Source organism: Cololabis saira, chromosome 12 (genome assembly GCF_033807715.1).
Source record: "Cololabis saira isolate AMF1-May2022 chromosome 12, fColSai1.1, whole genome shotgun sequence".
In the NCBI taxonomy this organism is placed as follows: domain Eukaryota; kingdom Metazoa; phylum Chordata; class Actinopteri; order Beloniformes; family Belonidae; genus Cololabis; species Cololabis saira.
The window spans coordinates 26,119,698-26,141,766 of NC_084598.1; the positions used below are offsets into that span (position 1 = coordinate 26,119,698).

Below are 22,069 nucleotides of genomic sequence, written 5' to 3' on the forward strand. Positions count from 1 at the left end.
CTCACTAGTTGTGTCCCTGCTTATACTGGCCACAGCTGTAATTAACTAAAGTAAGTTACGTAAGGGTGTAGAATCCTGCCACGTTAGTTTTCTCTGATAAGCTGCAATAATGATGTCAGAGGGAAATTTCACATTAAAAGCATGTAGCTTTTGAATACATTTAGTTATCTCAGGCTTTAGAATTTCAGTAACTTAAACCACACAAAAGAATTATTACACATTTGTGAAGACTAGACTTTGTTATCTCTACTACGCTGGAATCCTTACATGTGAATAGTTTTATGGGGAGTGGAGTAACAAGTTCAGTAGTGAGTAGCTATTTAGAGTGTACATGTGGCCAAATGAGTCATGTAGGAGCAGAGATAAAAGTGAGATGGCTCTAGATTAGAGGAAGTTTACATGAAAAAGTGGAGTGTCTCCATGTGGCCACTGTGTGGCGCTGCTGGCTTCACTGCGCTGTACTTCTGCCCAACTGTTGCTATGCTGTTTAACATGGGCTTCTCATCTCTGTACTTTCACACCAAGCCCAAAAAGGGAAACTGAAGCAAGAAATTCCCCTTTTGCTTTGTATACAAAGTGCAAATTAGCTGTCACGTTGCTGTGTGTGGTTTCTCAAACAGTGGCCAGTCCAGTTGAAACTTCTCACACAATAACAGAGGTAGTTGAAGTTAACTGATGCTGCCATGAAACTAATAATTAATAAATGGACTGCATTTATACAACTCCTACGTGCTACATCTACCCATTACTTTTCATACGGCTTAACAAAGACGCACATCTTCGATGACATACAAGAACAATTTAGAGTTAAATATCTTGCCCAAGAACAATTCTACATGTATGTGATGTTACCTGAATAAGATTACATTAAATTTAGGCTAGTTAAATACAGTACTGTGAGATTGTCTTAGGTAGGTTTGAATAAAAAAGCTTAATACAAAAAAAATGGTGCAACTACTCTGCCTTCAAAAAGCAGGATAAGTTCTTCAAGGCGCAGTTGAAGGAACTCAGGTAGGATGTTCCACACATCCTGTAGATCTAACCACAGATTTTCTGTGGATGGAGGCTACCTCACACTTTTCTGTCTCTTCATTTATTCTCAGACAGACTTGAAACTGAAATCGGCCTCCCCATCACATTCAGGACTCTATCCTTTTTTTTTTACGTTGAGATTTTTTTTAATTGACTTTAGCTGTATGTTGGGGTTGTTTTTCTGCTACAAAGTACATTTTGAGGCGGATGCCTGCCTGATGGTATTGCCTGATAGATATGACGTATTACCCACGATTGAAGACACCATGAATGACGAAATACTAGATTTCCAAATAAACCCCCAAATTTACAAAGAACCTGCACCATGCTTCATTATTGGCTGCAGACACTCATTATTGCACTGCTCTCCTTCCCAGAAAAATTATCTTCTGCTGAAGACAAATATTTCAAATTTAGATTCTGCTCCCACGTCAAACATTTTCATGAATTTAAAGCGGAGGTATGGCTTTTTTGCTGTAGTTCTTCTATCGAGACCACCCTGGCCAGACTTCTCCCAACAGCAGTTGAGTGTCCTGGGTTTTCTGCAAGTTTGGCCTTGCTGGACATGTTCTCATTTCAAAGGGAAGACAGCATAATGTATTTTTCATCTGCTGCAATTCATTGCCTGGTATAGATACAGGAACAGATAGAGGTTATAAACCAAATTATACAATGCAAAACAGTACAAAATGTGGTGCCTATGCATGGTCAGACTATGAAATGTATAAGCTAAATTACATATAAATAATGACTAAACTATCAACAGTGTAGGCGCTGGAAATGCACAGACTATCAAAAGTAAAGTTTTTTTTTTTGCTGCACACACTGAAGGACCTCATCTTCCTCAGGAAGTAGGGTTGATTCAGGCCCCTCATGAACACAGCACTGCCATAGTCTTCCAGTTCATGTCGATGTTTACACCCAGGTATCTGTCATTCTCAGCCCTCTCCACATCCTCACCTGAAATGAGGCTGCAACGCTGTCACTTTCTTCCAAAAGTCAGACACCATCTCTCTGGTCCAACAAAAAGTGATGACATCTGACCTACAAATGTGTCCACGAGTGCTCTGTGCTCCTTCCCCAGTCCCTCCCTTATCAACTCAAAATCTGCAGTCATATGAACATGTCTTAAGATTGTATGACGCTAAATTGTACTGGAAATCTGTGGTGTTTAAGTTGAACAGGAAAGGAGGCCGCACAAAAATCTGCGGTGCTCCTGTACCAATCACCACCACATCAGACAGAACACGGTTCAAACAAACCAATCCTGGCCTGCCCGTCTGACAGCCAGTGATCCAGGAGACAGGAGATACGCAGACTCCCATCAGCTGCAGCCTTCACCCAGTAACCCTGGCTGGATGATGTCTGGAGAAATCAAAGGATGGAATTTTCACAATACCTTCACCACTATCCACGGGTAAATGAGCTTGCTGCAGCTGACAGATGACAGCATCATCCATCCCCAGGAAGGCTGGTTGCAGAGTGTTTCAAGAATAGTCTCGACGAGTCTCACCAAGAGATCCCCATGACTAGGTAGAAGAGATGTGGTAGAAGAGATGGTGAATGGCTGTGTTAACAACCTGTTAAAGTAACGGTTCTCAGATAATTTGTTCTCTCCAGGCTGTCTGACGCCTGCCTGTTCCTCCATCTACACCCTTCAATCCAATCCACACCTCCCTGATGTTGTTGGAGTCTTCCTTTCAGTTTCCTCCTGTAGGAGTCCTTGCAATCCCTCCGCTGTATTATTTTTTATCATTGTGCTGATTTGCAAGGGGGGGGGGGGGGGGGGGGGGGGCACTGATGCTCATTGCTGCGTGTTTGGTTAATAACTGGTTAATGACACCCTGATCCTATAAATCCCATCACGTTACAAGTGTTTTTTACAGGAAGTGATTCTGTTTCTATTCCAAAAATTGGTGGCACCCAATATTAATTGGATTTGGTTTTTCCCTCTGTTCATGCACTTTGCATTTTTGTAAACTGATCAATAACCACGTAAATGTCATATTTTTGAAAGCATTCTTACTGTAGAGCGTTTCTTCACACCTCCTTAAAATGTTTGCATGCTACATATATGGTTGGAAAGAATTATCAAATGAATTTTGAAAAATTGCAATGGCTTATACTGAACCTCTACTCTTTTTCTCCTATATTTTGAATGTACATTTTCACCACCATATGGTCAGTGTAGGCAGCAGCATCTAATCCAGCGTGAGATGTTTAGGGGCTGCATGTTATGTTTGCGTCAGCAGTCTGGAGCTAGGGAGCAGCAAACCCCAATGCAAGCATCTTTTCAACACCCTCTTCTGTAAAACTAAACTGTGAGCTTATACCTACAATAGGTGGCTTATGGAGTCATGCAGAGGGCATAATATTCATTACAATAGAGATGCCCCAACTGGCAAGTAAATGAACTGCTAGAGTCACATCAAGGTTTATTTATTTCATTTTCAATGCTTTACTTTTTTATTCTGTTTTTTTTTTCTCTTTTTCTTTTCAAGCAACTGGTGCAACTTGTCCAGTTTTAGAAGTTTTACAAGTGACAATGAAAAAGTATGTTATTGGTATCTGTATGTTGCCTTGATTGCACGTACACAACTCTGGAACATCTTTAGTTTAACACAATAATAAAAAAAAATTGAAAAGGAAAAAGATTTAGCCTCTTTGACCAGTGCAAAAGTGAACACGCAGATTCAACAAGATAAACAGATCATAGAAACTAGCAGAAACGGTTACTGCCAGCGCTTTGTTTCCATGCATGAAAGGACCAAAACAGTAAGCTCAGCATAAACCTTTGAAAACATTGCGGCCATCCCTGTAGCTGCCCTGGTCAGCATGATGCTCCACTGCAGCTGCTCAATGCCAGGCCTGCTCTCCCCTCTTCCTCTGCAACCATGGATTTTCCACCGCTTTATTCAAGCTGAGCCTCAAAACCAATCCACCACGCACAATGTAAAACTGTGTCTAATCAGTTCTGCCGCTACAAACCCATTTTCTACCAATCCAAAGCACAAGAGGATGATTTGAGAAATTGCTCGAGCTGTGTGGCCCACAGATTTGAGTAAAATGTGAACTGTGCATTACAAGTACAAGGAACAAGACAAATTATGGCAAATAAATATGTTGACTATTGAAGCATATCAGCATATGTGCTTGTGAAAATATCAGTATGATTGATAACCAAGTTAAACATTTTACTGCACTTCAATCTTTTCATTGGTTGTGCCAAAAGGTTTTTTTTGTTTTTTTGTTTTTTTAATTTTCATAAATTTAAATCAGATTTGCTAAACCCCTTAAATGAGGGCTATCCTCAGAGGAAAAAGTTTAATATCAATATTTTGCAAAACAATAATGCTAAACTCTGTTTTCGTACGCAGGCCATACATTGAAGAGTGACCCTTGAAATTACTAAATGCAATATAAAAGGAACTTCCTTGCAGAACTGAGTTTACTTCGGGGTCACTTTTTTTCTAGATCTTTTACACTTTAAAAACTGTAAGTCTGGATTCTCAGAGGTTTTTAGAGGTCAAGGCAATAGAAGGGTTAAACGACTTTGTTTTTATTTGTAGTATTGTGCACTGACCCCTCCCCTGAGTGCGGTGGCACTGCAGCAGCCCCGAGCTGTTATAAAAAGGCCTCTGAGCTCCCCCTGCTCTGATAAAGAGGCTGAATGTCTGCAGGACATGCTTAACGTTTGTCCATCCATGTTCGTAGACTAGCAACCAGCAGGGTTGGCATATAGATGCACAGAGACTGGCGTACTGCTCCACTCAGGAGCTCTCTATGACAGAGGTCAGAATTAACAAGGAGGAGATTTACCTTACTCACAGTTACATGTTGAGCAGTTTATGTGTTGCAGCATTTAGCTTTAGAGAGGCAGTTTCTGTTTGAGGGTAGTTTTATTTCATTCACTTTCTCATTTTTCTATTTCAAAGACATTATTCTGGAGACACATCCTCTCCCTTTAGTTGATTAGTTAATTTTTCTGTTGATTTTTCATCCCTCCTCTATTTAGAAGTTGCTTTTTGAATTCGTGCCGCCATGTGGGAGTTCAGGTCAATGTCTTTCTGGCGAGCGGTGTTCGCTGAGTTCTATGGCACCATGTTCTTTGTATTCTTTGGGTTGGGGGCAGCCCTCCGCTGGACCACAGGGCCCCATAATGTTCTTCATGTTGCCTTCTGCTTTGGGCTGGCGGCTGCCACCTTAATCCAGTCCATCGGCCACATCAGCGGAGGACATATCAACCCTGCTGTTACATTTGCCTACCTGATCGGATCTCAGATGTCGCTGTTCCGGGCTTTCTTCTACATCGTGGCCCAGTGTCTCGGAGCACTGGCTGGCGCTGCTGTGCTTTACGGGGTCACACCCACCAACATGAGAGGAAACCTGGCTCTGAACACGGTAAGGGTACCTGAAACACTCACTAGTAGACATGCTGGCTTTTGCTGCGGTATTTCAAATGTTCCATTCTAACAAACTATGTTGACATTAGGATTATATGCTATGAATTATGCATTAAAGGGAAAATGTGTGTTAAATTTACCTTAAATTACTAAAGACAGGGGGGAAAAATAGGTATGCATCAATGAGACAAAAGCAATTATTTATTTTTAATTTGTGGGAAAAATTCAGGCCATGTGTGTGTGCGTGTTTTCAATTTTTGTGTGCATCATTGATTTCACTGCTCTTTCTTTCCTTCATAGCTGCAACCAGGCATCAGCCTGGGCATGGCCACAACGATGGAGATCTTCCTCACCCTCCAGCTTGTCATCTGCATCTTTGCTGTGACAGATGAGAGGCGCAACGGACGCTTGGGCTCTGCCGCTCTGGCCATTGGCTTCTCTGTCCTCATGGGCCATCTTCTCGGGGTAAGAGACGATCTAGGATGTAGATATTCGGATTTGTTCTTAAAAAATGTATTTGTTCATTTTAGAACTGAACTACTTGTTTGGTCTGATACTTTAGATGTACTACACTGGAGCAGGAATGAACCCTGCAAGGTCCTTTGCCCCAGCTGTCCTGGTCAGGAATTTTGTCAACCACTGGGTAAGATCTGTAATTATTTTTGCCCTCCGAATTAGAAAATAAAAATGTATGATTTGGCATCCTCATACTTAATAACACTCTACTCATCTTTGGCTCTTCCAGGTATACTGGGTTGGTCCCATGATTGGTGGTGCCCTGGGTGCCCTCCTGTACGACTTCATGCTGTTCCCACGTATGCGTGGTCTCTCTGAGAGGCTCGCCACACTGAAGGGAACCCGCCCCCCAGAGGCCGAGGGCCAACAGGAGACCAGGGGAGAGCCCATCGAGCTCAAAACACAGGCCCTATAAGCCTGGAGAAGAAGATTGGCTTTCTGACCCCCCATCCTGCACCTGTCATGCCTCACTCTGCACCCTCAGTTCCTGGTCCATCCTCAACCTACACACTGTTTTTGCACACATACCTCCTCCCCCGCCTCCACACATACTAGTGTAGATCCTGAACCCCCTTGTTATCATCATTCTGCATCCAGAACTGGACCAACTGGTTCACAGTGAAGGGGCACCCAAAGCCCTGAACATCTTTCCTCATCTCACCTCTACCCACCCTTCACTCTCCTCTTTCCCCTCGGAATACAGGACGAAGATGGAGGGTTAGAAGAAGACTTGCCACTGAAGGAAGCACCCAGTTTTGTGGTGTGGGGAGTCAGTCATTCCTGGCTGATCAGGTGGCTATAACTGCTCAGGACAGGGGCCGCTATTTCTCTCTTTACTTCCCTTTCTCTCTCTCTTTCTGTTTTTTTCTCCCTATTTTGTAGTCTGCTAGGAGTGAAGCTACATTAGAGCAGTGGACTTCTGCATGGTTTTCCATTTTGATCCAGTGTGATCTCGCCCTTTGTTTTGTTTCACGAGTCAGTACTGTATTTCACCAGTATTTATTTGGCTTTTTTTTTCTTTTTCTTTTTTTTTTTTCCAGTTGTACGTGTTGGTGCATGCTTGTGTGATAGAGTGAGCGCGAGAAAGACAGAGATCAGGTGTGCCTGCATGTATTTGTGCATGTGTATGCTTGTGTGCTTGTTTTAACAGATTGTTTTTTATTTACATATTTTCATTGCCACAATCCTTTGTCTGTGTTTTTGATTTTTTTTTTCTTTAGGGAAACATTTTCTTACCCTCACTGATACTGCAAAAGTTCAACACACAAGTTCAATAATTTCATGTTTAGAAAGATCCCCCTTTCATATAATAGGAAAATAACTTTGCATCAGAGTTATAGCTTAAAGTCAGATTTAAATGGTTTACATTTTGTGTTTTAACACATTATCATTCCTACCTCATCATATACAGGTGCTTGGTCAAGGGCCGCTCCAATGATGATAATTATCATTTATCCTTCTGCTGCCAGAAGGCAGGTCTTTCTAAGTAACTCCGTTATCAGCATCTAAACAGCCTTCTTTGTAGCATCATCCGCTAACACTCACCGCAGGATGGTCGAAGGGGCGAGGCGGTGGACGGTAGCCACATGACTCCCAAGCATGGGACTTTGTGTTGGAGACCGATTGTGGCTTATATTGTTTTCAATTCCTTCATTTTTGACTTCCCGGGCTATACTACTACTTTATCTACTTTGTTAAGTGTCAAAAGTAGCACTTGGTTATGGCTTTACTAGCCGTTTCCATGTTGCCACAGCAAAGCGTCCCAAAATGGCGCTTCGGGGTGGGCGGCCTTGCTGACTGAGAAACGACGCAGCTCCTGAGCAAACATCATCATGTGACGAGTTGGGATTGATATACAGTCGCTTTCACCTACTGTGAGGCCTACTCACATTAACAGTTATTTTAAAGTAAAACAAAACATCCAGCATTTTCTGAGCTCGGTCCTCATTCTGCAGAGTTTATAAAAGGAACATCTGTAGGCTTTCTTCACATTTCGATAACTTTGATAACATTATTTGTGTAGGGTTACATTTTAAGTGACGTTTTAATATAATCTTGTCCTCAAAGCTTTGGAACGGCGCTTATGGCAGATTCATGTACAGGTGTGTAGCTGATAGCTGGTTTGCTTTTACTTCTGCGTGCCTGACATGGGGGGAAAAAAACAAAGCAAGCAAATCTGATAAGCTGTCACAAAGAGCAAGCGTTTTCTAGTTGAATTGTGATGTTTGACATGGCTGAAGAGTCTCTGTACTTCAATTAAAAGTTCAAAATAAAAGCGTGCACGAGGTGTGGTGGCTTCTTGCTGGTGTTGGTGAACACCTGGTGCCTTCTTTGTTCCGCTCTGAGCTGGGTGGCTCTTTGGGAGTGAAACAGAAGTAGATGTACACCTTTATTTTCATGCAGCCGATAGAAGAGAGAATGACCTCTGAAGTTGAGATGGCCTTGTGTTCCCTCCCCTCTCCATCCCTCCTTCTTTCACCCTACCTCCTCCCTTTGTTTGCGAGGCAGCAACACTGTTCTGCTCTAAAGAGGGGACATCTGCAGCTGCTGGGATAGGGAGAAGGAGACAGCCTTTTACAAATTTCACCAGAGCAGTTTTTGAACCACATGTAAGCTGATTCTCTTTCTGCTTCCTTAAATAACTTTTTTTTTTCAGTGTGATTTCCCTGGCAGTGGTTGAGTAGAAATTACAATTTATTGACATGTTGAAATTAGAACTTGTTTTTTAATGGAAAAGCTTTGTGATGTACAGTGTAAAGTTTTCCTTTTTTTAATAAAATGTTGATTTTTGAAATTGGATGAAAAGTGGATGAATAGGAAGTGAAATATAAGATGTGAGCTACGCAACTACTCCTCTCTGGCTGAAGGATTAAGGAAGTGATGCCAATCATGCCAGTGTGCTTTCATGCAATGGACATCCTTTATTAACAGGCACACCTTCCAATCAAATTGTTAATTATTTATTATTTTATATGTAAAAAAAAGAAAAAAAAGAATTAATCTGTTTGCATTTTCTTTTTTTGGTCTGCATTCTTTCAGATTTGGACAGGACATTTGCCTATGCGCCACAGACAAATCCTGCATGCCATTTAACAAATACCACCTCTGACTCCTAAACTATTTACATAAACAAACCTTCAGCTTTCTTTTGTGGCGTGACAGATAGTTTAGTGTCCACATTTGGCAATCAGAGGTGGGATATCTGAAAAGACCAACAATTTTTTTAAAGAAATTCACACAAATACTTCAGCAATTTGAAAGAAACTGAAAGTTTATTTGTAACTAAAGTAACATTTTACATGGTTTGTAGTACTGTAGTTGCCTCTATGTGATCCGAAAATCCATCTGTAAAACATGAAAGATTATCCAAGTACGCATGCATGGAGCGTCCAACATGCTATATTATTCCATTCACACATTGAGGGTGGTGACAGGTGGTGCAAAGCTTACTTTAGAAACCTACTTTAGTTTAGGTGTTTAAATGAAAAATTTAAAAAACAAAAATAAAGAAATTCACAGTTAAATCAACATGGATCAATTTATTTATGAGTCACAATTTAGGATCAAGGTTTAAAAATGTACATTTGCCTGATTTCAGCACCAGTTTTATCATTTAAATCCCATACTTTTTTCTTTTTTTAAGATTTGTGTGAGTGTGAGTACATTAGAGCATTAAAATGAAAAAGAAAAACTTTCGTTTTATTACCGATTTAGATCAAGCTGCTAGAGCCCCAATATACATGTAATGGGATGAAAAACACACATGAGTTTGTCTTCAGTTGACAGTTAATATACATTTCCTTAAAACATTAATTAACTCTACAATCTGCTGCAATGTGAGCGGTATAATTATTAAGTTCACAGCAATGAATAAGATTGTTGTTTTATGCGTTATTAATCCTCATTATACCAAAGGATGCTTGCACCTTACTAATTTACCATGAATATTGAGTATTAATGAGGTTAAATACAGAACATGCTATAACTGAGGCCCCACCAAACTTTAAAGAAGATTATATAAAACAGGAAAATACAATAAAAAGAAACCCAACAAAAATATACAATAAGCACAGAAGACAATGCTTAGATATGGTATGACAGGTCACTGTACAGTAATTATCTTATTTACGTTGATATAAGCTAAGTAAACAAAAGAAGTTGACATGAATTAATCTGTCACCGCGTGAGACAGATCTGAAAGAAGTGCCCAATGACGTGGAGGGATTCTGTTGGGATTTAGCTTTACTTTGGCCTTTATTTTCTGTATTCAAGTAGCACCAGTTCCATGCACCAAGTCCAAGTTTTAAAAGGAGATTAAACTGTAGATGTTGCAAGTGCAAAGGAGAAACATCTGGACAAACAAAGCATTAGTCATATGTGATGAGCTGTGCTTCGTTCTCTACTCAAGGTCTGCTTTGTGCTACGAAAACACCATGTAGGAGAGTTTTTCTAAGCACTGAGAGCTTCAAAAAAGTCCAAGTCCATGTCCGTGGTGTTATTTGAAGGACTAGAAGGAAAACACATGCACAGTATGACCACAAAACAGTTTGAAAATATTTCAGGGAAAATTCCAAAGAACATGAATGATGAATTTCATGCAAAGGCATTAGGAAAAAACCTACTCGTGTTCAGGGAAGCCAGGAGAGTTAGCTGGATTATTCATCATTTGAGAGGGAATCTCCAATGAGCCGAACGGTCCCTGTATCTGAGACCTGAAAGACGTGACAGGGCTGTATCAGGACAATTACAGTCATTAAAACTGTTAAACCAGACTTAACACTATATCTTTGCAATCTGATGAGGCCTTTTATCAGAGTGGAGATATATACTTTGTCAATTGACTGCAGTTTGCACAGCATCAATAGAAGGGTCTATAAAGGGCTATAAAGTCTATAAGGTTTGTTCTGACGTAGCTCCATTGTCCCCTGTGCTAACATTGACTCCCATTTTGCTGCAAACACACATTCTCTCTTGCTAGAGAAAGTTAAGATTTTATGATCATTGCATGAAAGATAGAGTGAGTAGACGATATTGAAAAGTGGTGTCAGTAAGACGTACATGGAGAAATCACTTCCAGGGCTGTCGGGAAGAGGGGCCATGCCAGGAGTACGGCATGTGGCATCTCTGCATACAAGTGAAAAAAAGATCTCAGTTAGAAGAAAAAACCTGAGCTGTTGCAACATTGCCGTCACAGGCCATTGACAAACAGCAAAACACTGTAATACAGTATATAAAAGTGATTTTAACTAGAAGACCAGTAGTAATTCTTAAAGCCTGCTAAATATTATTACATATTTTATGAAGTATATACATACACAGTATGTGTTGTGATTATGTATACCAAAACGGGAAAGAGCAACCATGATTTTGGGTGTCGGGTGAGGGTTCAGTCCTCAGGTAAACTTTCAGTTTCTTGTGTTCACCTCAAAGCAGAGTACCTGTATCCACTGTAGTATTTATACACATGTAAAACTGCCTTTACACAAATACTCACATGTACTCAGTCTGCTGCTCTGGTGTGAAATCGTACTCTTTTTAGATATTCGATTAACTTTGCATTTAAATAGCTCTTTTTTGGAGTGAATTGATGGACATCTTTAATAGAAGAAAAAAGAGCCAGAATCTTTCGAAATTAGTTTGAGGCCATTCTGGATTTTTGGAAATTAAGAAAAAAATACTCACCAAGGCTAAAAAGTATGAATTCATCACATCTGATATTTGTTTTAATGGTCCTTAGCAAACTACAAATCAAAAAGAGGTTTCTGCCATGTTTCTGGGAGATTTCTGGTCGGGCTTAAACACTCTTCTGAGCTAAATTCATGGACTTCAACTAAGCTGTGGTTTTCTTAAAATGGACCCATCTTTCAATTATAGGCAAAATCTTTTTTTTTTTTATCGAAAAGGTCTGGGGGTGTTGTCTGGACTTGATTTTCACCTGCCTATTCAAAACCAGTTTTTTTATTTCTGTTCAGTCATTGTTCAGTGAGAAAAAAATTCAGCTATCAAAATCATAAATGAGGTTATGATGTAGAACTTCGACTCTGTCCTCCTTTCGGTAATGTTACACTACCAGCAAGACACCCCGAGAGTATGGTACTGCCACCACCATGTAAAGGGTGAAGTTGACTGCGCTTCAGATTACTGCGCAGTTAGCCAAGGTTATGCCTCTTACCAGCTAGATACCAGCCAAGATAATCCAGAAGAAGTAACTAAAAGACTTGATCAGTCATTGGTATCACAAAGCTGGCAAACATTGGATGAGATGGAAATTACCGTAATTTCGCGACCATTAGGCGCACATAAAATTATTTTTTTTTTTAAAGAATGTGCCTCGCGCCCAATGAAACCATGAGAACGGTAAAGGGAGAAGGGGGCGTGTGAAGCACCCGTGAGTTGCGGACGTGATAGAGACCATCCACAGACGTTAAAGGGGGGGGGGGTGAAGCACAGAGCGGGTGGAAGGAGCGTTTCAACGGCCACCATTCGACTGAAAGCAAAAAGAAATTAAAATTGAACATTTTCATGGAGGTCAGTCTTGGTGCTTTCGCTTCATGAAACGGTGCCAGTGCAGCAGCAGCGCCCGGCGGATTATATGGAAAAGATGGAGAGATTCCGCTCATTGTCCAGCCGATAACATCACCGACAAACGCATCCAACCCAGCCACATAACCAACATGGACGAGGTGCCGCTCACGTTCGACATCCCGGTGAATCACACGGTGGAGAGGACGGGGGTGCGCGTCGCTGCCGTACCCTACGCCGTAGGCTAGCGCGGTGGAGAGGACGGTAACAGCGCGGGGGGTATCCGCACAACGGGGTATGAAAAGTCGTCATTTACTGTTGTGCTTGCCTGCCATGCTGATGGACAGAAACTGCAGCCTATGGTCATTTTTAAAAGAAAAACTTTGCCTAAAGAGACTTTTCCAGCCGGAGTCATTATAAAGGCAAATGAAAAGGGCTGGCTGGATGAAGGGATGATGATCGAGTGGCTGAGGCAGGTCTATGTACGGCGACCCGGTGTTTTTTTCACACATCATGCGTGGGCTAACGTTTCTGCTGGGACTGTTGTTCGGGCTTTTGCAAAAGCCGGCATTTCCGGTCGGTGCGCCGTATGTATGTTTTAAATCCAAAAATGACACACAGAACTGAGGGTGCGCCTTTCCACACGGTGTGCCGAATGGTCGTGAAAATACCGTAATCAAATACTACTACTGCTACTACTAGTAATAATAACAGCAGGAAGTAGCATATAGCTGTCAGTATAGCATTATCCTTTAATTTAATGCAAATAACGGTGCAATTCTAAATTTTTTGTACATTTTATATTCAGTAAAAGGCAACTCAGCTAAATGTGTTCATAAATGGCAGTCCTTCATAGATTATTTTAACTTGTTGAAGACTCTACCCACAGACTGATCCCCCTTACCTTAATTTTCTTTTCATTTATTTTATTTATTATTATTATTATTATTATTATTAGTATTAGTATTTTTGTTGCATTTTATGCATTGCGTTTAATTCATTATTTCCATTTAATGGGATATCAGTGATAGGCATTTGCATTAACCACTGTTTTTGTTTTCTGTATGCCACTTTTGTTCATTCATTACTTTTCTCTATTGATCATTTGTTACTCATCTGTTTATTTATTATTTAACTGTACAGAGACTCTGTGCCTAAGTTAGGCCTCCCTCGTGAGGGGCCTGGTTAGGTTTTGTGTGTTGGCAAAAAGAAAAAAAATGGACAATGTATAATGTATAGTATGCATCTTTGATTATATGTATCCATATTATCATTATATGTTGTTTTTTCTAAAAAGATCAATAAAAAAAATTGCTACATTTTTTTAAGTAATTCCTAAACATTTGAGTATTTCAGATTCCCACTGAATGTTATATTAGTCTTGTAGATTTTATTTCGGGAAGTTGTTTAGAGCTTATGTATCTGATATGATAAGCTTGTGTCATGATGTCATCATTTACCCTGGTCTAAACCCAGTATAATCCTATTCGTGGCCACAGGGGTCTGCTGGAGTTTCCTCCAGCTGCTAGTGTGAAATATGCAGGGTTGATTACATTTATTAAACCTCACAACTTTATCTTACTACCTTCCCAAAATAATAAATAGAGCTTGCTGTATGGATTGGTATCACTAATCGTCATTAATGCTTTCCTTTCAAACACAGGCCTGTGGAATTAAAACCTTTTACATTCTGAATTCTGACATTTTCAACAAATGTAGTAATCTTTAAGGTTCCTGCGGAAATCCTCGATCGGCCAATCGCTGGTCTCTGGCTGATGCAGACCATTATAACACAATGATAGGAACACGGTCATTAGAGGACGGGGAATAGAATGACACTTACATTGTGAAGCCACCAAGACTATTGTCAGGAAGAGACGTCATATTGGCAGCTTGATTTGTAGCTTCTCTGCGAATACCAAAGCATGCACATATTTTTACGTTAGCAATTTTTTCAGTTCTTAAATTTACTTGAACTCCCACCAAAAATAAAGACAATTTGCCATAAATAGCTCCTTACGTGCCAACTTTCGCTGTGAGAGTCACAGGTATGTAGCCCCCAGCAGATGCATGTGGACACGCTTCAAACCAGAGGAAAGAAATAATTTAATTTCTTAACCAACAGTCACTTTAAACTTAAAGGCATGAACCTGACATTGTCTATGCTGGGAATTATGTAGAGCTTTACTTGAGTAATATTTTTTGAAAACATCTTGTTTGTGCAAGTTGGGATACAGATATGTTATCTCGTTGATATCCCTGATGCGGTCGCCGAGGGTACGAATCTCAAGGTCTCTCTTGGTGAAAGGCTGGATGTTCTGGATTCTTTGTCCCCCATCTAGGATAAAACAAAAAATATGTCTGAAATATCAGTGCAAAACTGTTTGGATGAGACAGAGAGCAAAGTAAATGGTTTTGAATTAGGGTACACACATATATATAAAAAAAAGGATAATTTATTAAACAAAGTTTTATTTTTATTACCATTTTAAAGTGTTATACTTGTTTCAGGAAGCATTTTGTTGGTTGAAAATTCCTACTATTTCATTAAATAAATAAGTGTTCTGAGATTAATCTGTGGGGGCAGGGGCATAGTGAAAAAAAAATAATTACAAAACACAGGAAGCAACTTGTCGCCCCTTCAACCGGACTTCTGCATGTTAACATACATTGTACTGTATGTCAATGCAGGCTACGGGGAGGTTGTGGTCCAGCTCCGACTGCTCCTTGCTCCCACTGTGCGTTCTGCTGAAGGCGAGACTCCGGAGGTTTGAAAAATTCACATCCTTCTTGCAAATTTTGCTCCACATTTAAAACCCTATTTATACCGCAATGTAATCAAGTCTTTAACACTCTGGGGTCCTGGATATAACTGGCCGTTTTTTGACTACTTTTGATTTTATCTCCATATTTCTCTTTAAAAGCTGTTGACCTTGCCGTGTTTGGTATTATGTTTTTTCAGCAAAACCCTCACACGTGTGAATTTACAGTTATCTTTTCATATTAACACATTGGACCGAAAATCACAAAAAAACATAAATCTGAGTAAAATTTTTTTTTTTACTGTGAATACAAACATGTTTAACTAACTATTTTTGTAAGTTACATTTTTATTCTAAAACACAGGCAAAGCTTATTACGTTTTTTTGGATTTCCCCCCAAAAAAGCAGGTATCAAAAGAACATGCCAGACAAATTGGTTGTTCCACTAGAAAAAATATTTCCAGTCCATAGCAAGACAGACATTCAGATGTGACGTCACAGTCCTCATCTGCAGGCTGTGTCTCGTCTGTCATCCACCTGGAGGCAGCGTTTAAAAACTCACTTGTCTTGTTTACTCCTGCAACTTTCTGCATTTGCTCAGCAACCAAATACTATGCGTTGCCTATTATGTTTTTGATTGGTTGATGTTATGCATTTTTTAGGAATAGGAAAGATGGTATCAGTTTTTTATTTTTTTCTTGCGTTTGCTGAGTATGGCCCAATTTACCATTTCTTGCTGCATCAAATACACATCTAAAGAGATGACAACGTCCAGTGAAGAGCATGGTGTACATAATTTGTAATAACTCTGGTTTTACTTAGCCTATTGACATGATTTAAAAACTGGTATATAGTTTAAAGACTACACGTTTGACACAATTTGAAAGAGATTAAGTGGGGCTGCGTCCCGCTCTTAGCTTATTGTAAATCAGTCATGTGATTTGGACACGCTGGTGCAGCCATCAACTCCAGGGAGTTAAAATATATATACAAGTATATTGTAGGTGTACTTCTTCACTGCAATACTTCATGTTAAAACATGTAAAAGGCATGAAGAAATTTCCTCTAGTTCATTCTAACACTGACTTTAACTTAATTGTACTTTTGTATCACCACAGACCAAGCAGGATAAGAATCTGAATAAAAAACATTGCAACCTCCCTGCTACACTAACACTTACTTCCAGCGGCAGTGACATAAGCGATGGTGATGCCTCCAATCTCAGAGTCACTGAAGCGGAGGAGGAATGTCCCATTGGGCCGGTCTTTAAGAATCAGGTGTAGATGTTGCTTTCCAATGAACCCAAATATCAGCCTTGTGAGACAAACATTGGAAACACTTGTCAGATTTCCGACATGTACATGAAAACTAAAGAAGAGTACCAACTTTATTAATGACTATTGGAGGCTGCTAACATTTCCTGTTGAAACAGTAGCGGGATCCTCTCACCCTTCACTCCAGTAGGTCTTCAGATGTTTTTTAGTCAGATCCATCACTCCTTCAAACCACTGCCAGAACGTGAATGTTCGACCGGGAAGAACCTCCTGTAAGGTTAAAGGCACCATTAGATTTGCATGACTGTCTGCTTGCCTGTTCAAGACAACACACGCTGTCACGTGCCTTATTAAACTGTGACCATGAAACCATCATGTTGCTGAAGTCCTCCGTAAAGTCAGGTTTGTCAAATATCTTCTGGGCCAAGAAGAGTTGGTTGTACTGGTCTAGATTATGCTGCGTCTGGACCTCAGAGGTGAATTTACAGTTGAGAGTGTTGCACATCAACCTCCAGGGCACGCGGTCTGGCACCACAAAGGGAACTCGATCCTGTTGACAATAACAAATATGCTTACGTACAAGGACAATGATATTCAATGAGTGGAAAAGTATGACAAAAAGAGAAAAAAGTACTTGCTTCTGCTGGCTGAAAATTTTTTAATTTTAATTGTTCAGGTTTTTCCAGTGAGTACATGGACTGGAAAAACATGTGCTTCTATCCACTTGGTTTCTTATCTTTTCTATTTCTTAATAGTTGTAATCAACCAAACAACACACCTCACTCTCTCTCTTTCACACAAACATTTTGCATCTACGCATCTACGCTAAGCATTTGTCCAAATGGTCATACAAGCGTCTTTTACAGCCCCATTTCTTATTGAACATGTTAATTTTTGTGATCTTCCTAGGTAAAAATTAAAAAAAAAAACCCTTTTGGACTTTTAACCTATGCCTGAGTGTCCTTCACTCCTCGGTCCATCACAGCAGTGATTGCTCCCCTATGCAAGGAAGTGATTTTCATTCCAAGAGTTATTAACACTTCTGTGTATTGAGTTGGTATTTTCTTCCTTTCCTTCCTATTTCCTAACAACAATGGAGGAAATACAGCAATTATTCATCAAAGGAATGTGATAGGACATAAAAACAAGCACAAGTGTTGCGGCTTCTCTTTCCATCTTTTGTGAGCCGCTACTGAGTGAGTCAACACAGTCAAAAACAAAAGACAGATGCGGATCCAGCGTCTCTTCCAAGTTGATGGAATTTAATAATAGCGTACCATTTCGGCAGATTATACTGTTACAAAAAGTATCCATCAAAAGACAAAAAGCATCTTAGTATAATTCTGCGATCTGCCCTTTGCGGTCAAAAAACTGTCCCGCTTCCCACTCTCACTCTCTTCCCTTCAGCTGCAGGTGTCATTAATCACTAATCAAATCACTGCAGAAGCTCTGACATAAGAAAGGAGGGACGCGAAGACAAGGCAACAAACAAACAAAAAATGATTCCTTCTGAACTTATCTGTCCATAATACATACAACACAAACAACACCATGCCCCCACAAACCAATTAATATACACCTTCTTTCAATTAAAGGATTAAGTAAATAAAGTATATTTAGACTAACCAAGATTAATTTTGGCCTCAACAATAAGTAAAGAATGAAATAGAGAAATATAAATTGACATTTACCGGTTCAGAAAATGCACAGTCCCATATGATGGTGGCCAAAGCGTTGTTGTCTTGACTGCCATGAACAATGACAACCACCGGCTGAGAGATCATCTGTAATCAGTGACAGAGGTTTGTGGTTGTGTCTGAAGTCACATGTTTGAAACTCACTCTCCACCGTGGGAAGCATTTATGATGCACACTGACAAATTATAGATCAAGGTATCAGTCACAGCTGTATTAAATGTGAATTGCAAGAGGAATGTAGGATGTAGGATGTAATGAGCATAAAGAACAATGTGTAAGGCCAAACCTGTATCCTGTAAGGAGTGTCACACCCTGTGATGCTTATCTCTGCGGAAAAGAGGAGAGCAAATTTCTCCTCTGTCACAGACTCCGACCCTTTTCTGTCTGCTCTCTTTATTTTCTTGATGGACTGTTGAATCAAAATATGACTTTTAATTTCTTAACAAGGTTCAAATGTATCAAATTGGAGATGCTCAGTGACGACTAACACATACCATGTTTCTGAAGGTGGCACATGTGCTCTTGGTGGCTGTGTTGTGCTCCAAGATGGCTGAGTTGTTTATCAGTTCCCCAACGTTTTCACTGCAAGAAAAGTTTTAATCTCAGCTATAGCTTTTTTTAAAAGAAGTTTTAAACTTCATTCAAGGTTCTCCAAACAAAGTTAAAAATGAATTAACTGCCACCCACACTTTTTTTTTTTGCAATCTTACTGCAGATCGGCTTCTTCTTTCTCTTCCTCATTTTTGTCAAGATGGTAAAAGTCCCAAATGTGTGTATATATTTATTAACACGATAAAATGATTTATCTATTTTCAGACTTCAACAATGGGATAACCCAATCCCAATCTTCACCTCAGTTCAGTCATATTTGTCCTTGAAACCAGAGGAAGCTAACCAGTTGGCCAGTCTTCAAGCATGTCTTAAAGACATGAAGACCTGGACGACTCAAAACCTTGTCTGGCTAAATTCAGATGAAACTGAAGTTGTTGTATTTGGACCTGAAAGACACAGGAACACACTGTCTAGCTATATAACTACTCGCTATGGCATTACCTTGGCCTCTAGTGCTAAAGTTAGAAACCTGGGAATTATTTTTGACATTTGTAATATTGCTGAAATTAGGAACTTCCTGTCTCAAACTGACGCAAAAAACTGATCCATGCATTTTCTTTTAAAATTGTGATTCATTATTATTGGGGTGTCATAAACATTCTCTACAAAACTGCCAGCTTATCCTAAATGCTGAAGCCAGGATTCTGACGAGAACTAGCAGGAGAGATCATATATCTCCAGTTTTAGCTTCTTGTTATTGGCATCCTGTAACATCTAGAATAGAATTTAAAATTCTTCTCCTAACATATAAAACTCTTAATGACCGGACTCTTTAATTTATTTAAGAGCTCAAAGTTCCATGTTTTCCAAGCAGAGCACTTCACTCTCAGACAGCAGGTTTACTTGTGGTTCCTAGAGTTCCTAAAAGCAGAATGGGAGGTAAAACCTTCAGCTATCAGGCCCCTCTCCTCTGGAACCAGCTGCCAGTTTGTGGTTGGGAAACAGACACCCTCTCTACCTTTGAGATTAAGCTTAAGATCTTCCTTTTTGATCAAGTTTATTAGGGATAGGTCAAGTATCCCAGAAACATCTTTTAGTTTTGCTGTTATAAGCCTAGACTGCTGGGAGACCTCTCCCCAGCTGTTCTCATTCATAGCATTCGTTTCGATGTCTCACTTTGGGAGACATCGTATTACATACATACTGTATGTATTCCTCAATATACGTGAGGGGCATTTATCTCATTACTCCAATCCTGATTGGCTGGTGATCCCGGTGACGTGACACCATCCTATAAGTAGCCTGTGCTACGATGCAACGTCATTCAAAATAAGCACCTCTTCTCGTTTCGCCCGAGGCCAGTGAGACATCTCACTCATGCTACTCTGAGTAACCTAAAGTTCTTTTCTACTCAAACTCTAAACAAATGCGCTTTGTTATTAACTTGTGTTCCTTCTTCCCAGGAATAATGTATTCCTAAACAGATAAAAGTTTATCCCATTTGCCATGACTTGGCTCTAAATTGAATTCCGACTCAGCCCATCGGGAATTGTCTTTTAAGTTCCAGCTGTTACTCATGTGTTCCCAGCAACCTAGCTACAACCTCATTCATTTAAGAGTGCCGGGCAGCCATTCTCACAACGACTCTACAGAGAGCCTGCCCTTGCTGCTGAAAAAATCCTTAGGGAAACATTTAGCAGTGAGATAAAACACCAAATTTTTTTTAGCAGTACATGTTTCACATAATTCTAGTATCAAAGTCAAAATGAAAAAATTTTCAGTTTCAAAACTTATTATACTCCCTTTTCAATTATTTACATGGATTTCAGGAATGTCTTGTGTTTTTTGAGTTCAGGTTTTGTAATATACTTGAACAGTTAGCGTTTTACCCATATCTTCACAGTGGGGTCACAGGGATCACAGTGCTCTTAGTTTGGAGAAGTACTGTATGGAGGAATTCTGATGTGGGTCTAGCCTAACAACTCCTATCACCAACTAAAACAGCTCAAAACTCGTACATTATAGTCTTTTGAGTGAATGTTGCATTAGATACATTTTTCTATTCTATGTTACAACATGGGTCATAGTACTGTAACTAGAAAATAACACAAATCTCTATGGGATTTCTGAAGCATGAGTTGTTTTGGATGGTGAACATTCACTCGTCTCTAGCCCTCATTCTGCCTGGCTCTTAGTTAACTCCCCATTCAGAACTCCTCTCTGATGCTCCAAACTGAGAGAGCTGTGACCACGCACTGTGTCCGGGTGAAGTACACCAAGGTCTTGATTTTTCACTACCATATGAGTCATTTGAATCGTCCTTAATCCGGCATGTCCCCTTCGACCAATTTGCCTTTAAGACCCTGCAGGGTTTTTTAAACTTTTTATTATTACTTATATAAAACACAACTGATCCTTAATGCTTGCATCCATTAAAGGCTCTTTATATAAAAAAGAATGGTGTATTGCATAAACCTCTTTTATACTATGTAAAACTTACCTTGTTAGAGTGCCCAGGTTCTTGGCCTGCAGTTCGTTAATAATTTGCGCCTTTAGCACCACAGGCTTCCCAGGTGCTACTTTCTCCCCCAGCAGATATCTCACCGTTGTGGAGAACTTTGACTGAGTCTTAATGACCTGAGGGGGCTGCTTGTCCACAACAAGGGAACTGAAAGAGAATTAAATTATTCTCATGAGAGGTAAGGCTTTTGCCTTTTACAAATTGTATTCAATATTGGCTATTGTGTTTGATTTAAATTTGTTTATCTTTGCCTATATTCCTTCTTATGTAAAAAGGTTAAATATAAAGTGAATTCCAAATAGAATAGAATAGAATAAAATAGAATATAATAGAATGTACTTTTATTGTCATTGTATAAATCATTGTTCAACAATATCACCATGAAAAATGAAATGTGGTTTAGCAGCTCTGGTAGTGTCTGTGTTACCTTTCAATCAGACCCTGCAGAAGTTTTCCCAGCCTTTCCTGGAGGTCTGAGATCCGTTCTCCTATTAGCATCAACTCCTGTCTTAGATTTCCATTTATCCCGAGTAGCTGTTCACACCTAATAAAATGTACATTTATAATAAAGTAAAACCACAAATATCCAAGCAATCCATCTGCGATAAACTTAATCCTGTAGAGCCTATTTCAAAATATACAGTATTATAGATCCCTATATCCATATGACCAATATGGATACAGTCTTGCGTCCCTCTCTTTAACCAATGACAATGAGTTGTTTTGTAGAAGAAAACTATGAATTTTGCTTGCTTTAACTAAGATTCAAGCATGAACAGGCATGCGCAAC

General features: G+C 39.7%; 2 protein-coding genes across 2 annotated transcripts in view; one reads left to right on the forward strand and one right to left on the reverse strand.

Annotated features, from left to right (window-relative positions):
• Nucleotides 1–4,676: 4,676 nt before the first annotated feature.
• On the forward strand, nt 4,677–9,646 carry mipa (major intrinsic protein of lens fiber a). Its single transcript, XM_061736227.1, has 4 exons — nt 4,677–5,433; nt 5,736–5,900; nt 5,998–6,078; nt 6,181–9,646. The coding sequence occupies exons 1-4, from the start codon at nt 5,074–5,076 to the stop codon at nt 6,364–6,366; spliced, it is 792 nt and encodes a 263-aa protein (XP_061592211.1). The 5' UTR covers nt 4,677–5,073; the 3' UTR covers nt 6,367–9,646.
• The window catches only part of stat6 (signal transducer and activator of transcription 6, interleukin-4 induced), a 37,925-nt gene continuing 25,057 nt past the window's right edge, over nt 9,202–22,069 (reverse strand). The window contains exons 8-21 of the mRNA XM_061736226.1: nt 21,707–21,823; nt 21,259–21,426; nt 18,701–18,788; nt 18,493–18,615; nt 18,201–18,293; nt 16,856–17,059; nt 16,685–16,779; nt 16,416–16,549; nt 14,662–14,811; nt 14,494–14,554; nt 14,317–14,382; nt 11,010–11,075; nt 10,574–10,663; nt 9,202–10,458 (exon numbers count right to left, since the gene is read on the reverse strand). Coding sequence (XP_061592210.1) covers nt 10,401–10,458; nt 10,574–10,663; nt 11,010–11,075; nt 14,317–14,382; nt 14,494–14,554; nt 14,662–14,811; nt 16,416–16,549; nt 16,685–16,779; nt 16,856–17,059; nt 18,201–18,293; nt 18,493–18,615; nt 18,701–18,788; nt 21,259–21,426; nt 21,707–21,823 — 1,513 coding nt within the window. The 3' untranslated portion in view covers nt 9,202–10,400. The remainder of the gene's footprint in view (nt 10,459–10,573; nt 10,664–11,009; nt 11,076–14,316; nt 14,383–14,493; nt 14,555–14,661; nt 14,812–16,415; nt 16,550–16,684; nt 16,780–16,855; nt 17,060–18,200; nt 18,294–18,492; nt 18,616–18,700; nt 18,789–21,258; nt 21,427–21,706; nt 21,824–22,069) is intronic.